General features: G+C 36.3%; 1 protein-coding gene across 1 annotated transcript in view; it reads left to right on the plus strand.

Moving 5' to 3' along the window:
- Positions 1-2,714: 2,714 nt before the first annotated feature.
- The window catches only part of LOC100635637 (ufm1-specific protease 2-like), a 1,918-nt gene continuing 798 nt past the window's right edge, over positions 2,715-3,834 (plus strand). Inside the window, exons 1-4 of the mRNA XM_003383529.3 lie at positions 2,715-2,954; positions 3,003-3,300; positions 3,341-3,414; positions 3,466-3,594. Coding sequence (XP_003383577.1) covers positions 2,805-2,954; positions 3,003-3,300; positions 3,341-3,414; positions 3,466-3,594 — 651 coding nt within the window. The 5' untranslated portion in view covers positions 2,715-2,804. The remainder of the gene's footprint in view (positions 2,955-3,002; positions 3,301-3,340; positions 3,415-3,465; positions 3,595-3,834) is intronic.

Here is a 3,834-nt window from a genome sequence, read left to right on the forward strand (position 1 = left end):
TACATTTGTTAACAATCATGTTTTATTTGTTTAAAAATAATATAAAGCAAAAGGAACACCCCAGACTAAGGGATTATTCACTAGAAGGTCTTGCACTCCAGAAAGAAGCCTCAGCTTGTCTGCTTTACCTCTCCAATCCTTCATAACTGCTGTCACTTTTTACCGCTCCGAAAATCCCTTGTAATCTTGCATTTCTTGCCTCTTTTTTGAAGTAATAACAAGGACAAAGATCCTGCAGGTAATATGTAGAGGAAATAGCGCCCAAAACAAGAGACTCAAGGAGTTAGAGGAAGAAAAAGAGAGAACATTGTAGTTTCAGCCATTTTATTTGCGTGTGTGGGCGGGGCTACACGTGACGTTTTGATGATGAAAACTTCCTGTCAAACTCAACTGAAACCGACTATAGTTTCAGTGTACATCTTCCACAATACTTTCATTTTTATTGTTTATGGGTTTATTTTTATTGTTTATGTTTGGTATAGTTGTAATAGCAAATCTGTAGCAAACCAGGATAAGGGAAATTACGAAAACCTCATAAAGGATGGGTTATGTATACATGTATAGGTTATACATCAATTTTGAGGGGTTACATTTTGAACCCGTGGATAAAGCGCGAGTTGTTCCAAGCAAAGAGCTGCTTTGAACTAGAACCGTGAAGTATTGACTGCATGTATAGTTATGCATTATTGTGCTTATGTGCTATGCTAAAAATGACTTTTGTTATGTTGAGACAAAAGAAAGTGTGAAATTATACACAGTGAATGTAATGTTTCCCCAAAATTGGGAAAATTTACCACCATTCAGAGCCCTCATTTAATAGCAGCTAAAGCATCACAGGGAATTATACATAGGTTAGTTTATTAAGTAAGTGTTGTGCAAACACCTTAAAATGTGCAGTGTAGTTGAAAATTTGTAACTTTTGCATTTTTAAAACTGTTCTTTGCCAAAAAATCTCATTCTTTTTGCCAATATCATTTGAAAAGTTTTGGCAGGGGAAGGCTAGCATGCTTTCTTCTCATTGGACTATCTTATTAATCATGTTTATTGATTTTAGCATTTTTATATTAGGGCTGTGATAATTTACTTTTTTCTTTGACATTGTTAATTTGTGTGTCAATTTTCCTCATTTAGTTTGTTAATAAATGAGAGAAAAATATTAACCATCTTTGATTGTTTTTAAGATAGTAATATGAGCAGGTATTAATAGTTTGGCCTTCCCTTTATAATTGCTTTTAAACCACAGACACAATAGTATACAGTCTATATTTAAACCACACAAAGTATACTTCTTTCTTCTTTTGTGTTCTTGATTCAATATGGCAAAGGCAGATACACCATCTGTAGGCTCTATTGAAAATATCATCTCACCAAATGAGAATTTTACTGAAGAAGATGAAGCTGCACTCAATGCTGGTGAAAATATGGTTAGAAAACAGTCACTCAGTATCAATAAAGATGAAGTTGTAAGTCAGTCGAAAATGCTCAAAGAAAGAGAGAATAGTGTAAATATTCTTGTCTTGGGGCTGACTGGTGCAGGAAAATCTACCCTGGTCAATGCCATGATGGGAGATATTTTGGCACAGTCTCAGGCTGGAGCAAAGGCTTGCTCAAGTGGAATTGTGTGCCATGAAGGAGAACATGAGGACATAAGAATCAAGATATATGACACTGCTGGGTTTGGTGAAAGTGATATTCAAGAAAAGAATATATTGCAGAATATTGCTGAGAACACACCAAGGAAAGGATATGATCTCATCCTTATAGCAATAAGAATGGATAGTCGTCTTGATACTGACAATGCAAAGAAGATGTTGTCATCTCTTGGGAGGGATATGGAACCAGAAATGTGGAAGAGGTTGATTGTAGTACTCACTTTTGCTAATTTTTTTGTCTTTCAACTTGAAAATGGGTATCAAGATTTTACTGAAGAGGCTATAAAGTTACAAGTTGAAAGAGAAACGGAAGAATTTAGACGAGTCTTTAAAGAGCACACTGGGAAAGACTACAGATTAGCTAGTCAAATTCCATTCATACTGGCAGGAAGCATGAAGCAGCGAAAGCTACCAATAGATGATGACTGGCTCGTTACTCTTTGGGATCATAGCATACTTCGATGTAGGACAAAAGTAAAACCATTTTTAAAACGAATCAGGCTTCAACGTTTATTTGTTGATCTCCGTCTCATGATACAGAATATTTTTCCTTTCAAAGGTAATAGTGAAAGAGATTCAACAGAGCGACATGATAAACGTCCGATTCAAAGCAGTGCAGAGTTGAGTGTCGGGGCTAATAGTGAGAAACACAATGGTCAAGGTGTCCCTGGGCAGCAGGAGGGACAAATACAAAATGTACCATTAGCTGATGATTACAATGGCTTCAAGAAAGAAGAGGAAGAAATGTCTGAGCCAAGAGATGGTGTTATTGATCTGCAAGAAGATGGCCTGGAACGTATGGAGGACTTTGATTTGCTGTCAGAAATTACTTCTGCGATGCCTAAATTGAGCGATTAATTTAACGATTTACTGCTTTTATATTGCTGTAATTGTTATTACATCTAGCTAAACATTATACGTGTAGATAGCAAAATGCATGCACAACGTGTTTTAGTTAATGGTCTCTCTTTTTTTATTACTTTCCTTTGTATAGCAGTTACCGGTATATGATTTTAAATAAACTTTGTGAGTAATAATTGCCATGTTTACAATAGTTGTTTAATTACCATTTTTATTTTGCAGCCACCAGTGGTTGTTGAACTACTTGAGAAAAGTCCACCTTCATCTGGACTATACCCTCTCACCGTTACCATGACACCAATGACCACACCCACTTTAGTCCTACCAGTCACCTTTGATTTGATTGGTCTGTTCTGCAATGATATCGACACTCGTCTGGTGGCTAAGCAACTGAGAAACAGACTACAGGAACAAATAAAATTAATAGCACAAACCATCATGGTATAAACTCTCTCCTCTCTTTATAATTTATATATTATTACTTTTTAGGTTGATAAAGATACTAATGATCAAGACATTCATTCAGTTTCTTTCTTTCATTTCAACTTACCCAATCAACACGTCCCCATCACTATCCCATACCCTCACCTTCCTCTCTCTACTGATACCACCATCACTCCTTCTCCTCTTCCTGACTCTTCCCTTCTCTCCCTTCGAACTAAACTCCATCAAACCTTTTGCCTTCCAACTAATCGACCGTTTCTTCGAAAGACTAACAGACAATGGTCACCTTGGAAGCAGGAGGCACGCCTGTTTGATCCACACGTGTCATTAAATTTGACAGAAGGTTCTAAATTATATTATTTATTTATTATTAATATTATTAGGTGGTGAGGGATTAGCTTTGGTGAATGGCAGTTATCTTTATTATCATTACATGCAAGAAAAGTTTAATGATAAGGTATGAACTCTCCTCCTCTATATCACTTTGTTTCTATCCCTCATTCTTAAGGGTTGGGGTTGTGCTTATAGATCCCTCCAGACAATATGGTCTTGGTTTCGTTGTCAAGGCTACACTGATGTACCTGTTCCTACCCACAGGGAGATACAGCAGACTCTGGTTGATTGTGGGGATAAAGAGGTGAGGGAGAGAGAGAGGGTGGGGTAGAAAGTTTATGAAGTAATATTATTAAAAACCATTATTCTGAAAAATACCCTGTACTATACCCATGGTTTTTTTTCCAAAAAATGGCTCTGAAATCATCTCCAATTTTTATTACATTTTCTGATACATATTGATGTCCTGATACTATGTAGAAAGTTTGAGCCAATTCCAACTTCAAATTTTAAAGTTATGGCCATTTTAAAAATTGGCCAAAAT

Source organism: Amphimedon queenslandica, unplaced genomic scaffold (assembly GCF_000090795.2).
Source record: "Amphimedon queenslandica unplaced genomic scaffold, v1.1 AMPQUscaffold_13509, whole genome shotgun sequence".
NCBI classification, from domain to species: Eukaryota; Metazoa; Porifera; class Demospongiae; order Haplosclerida; family Niphatidae; genus Amphimedon; species Amphimedon queenslandica.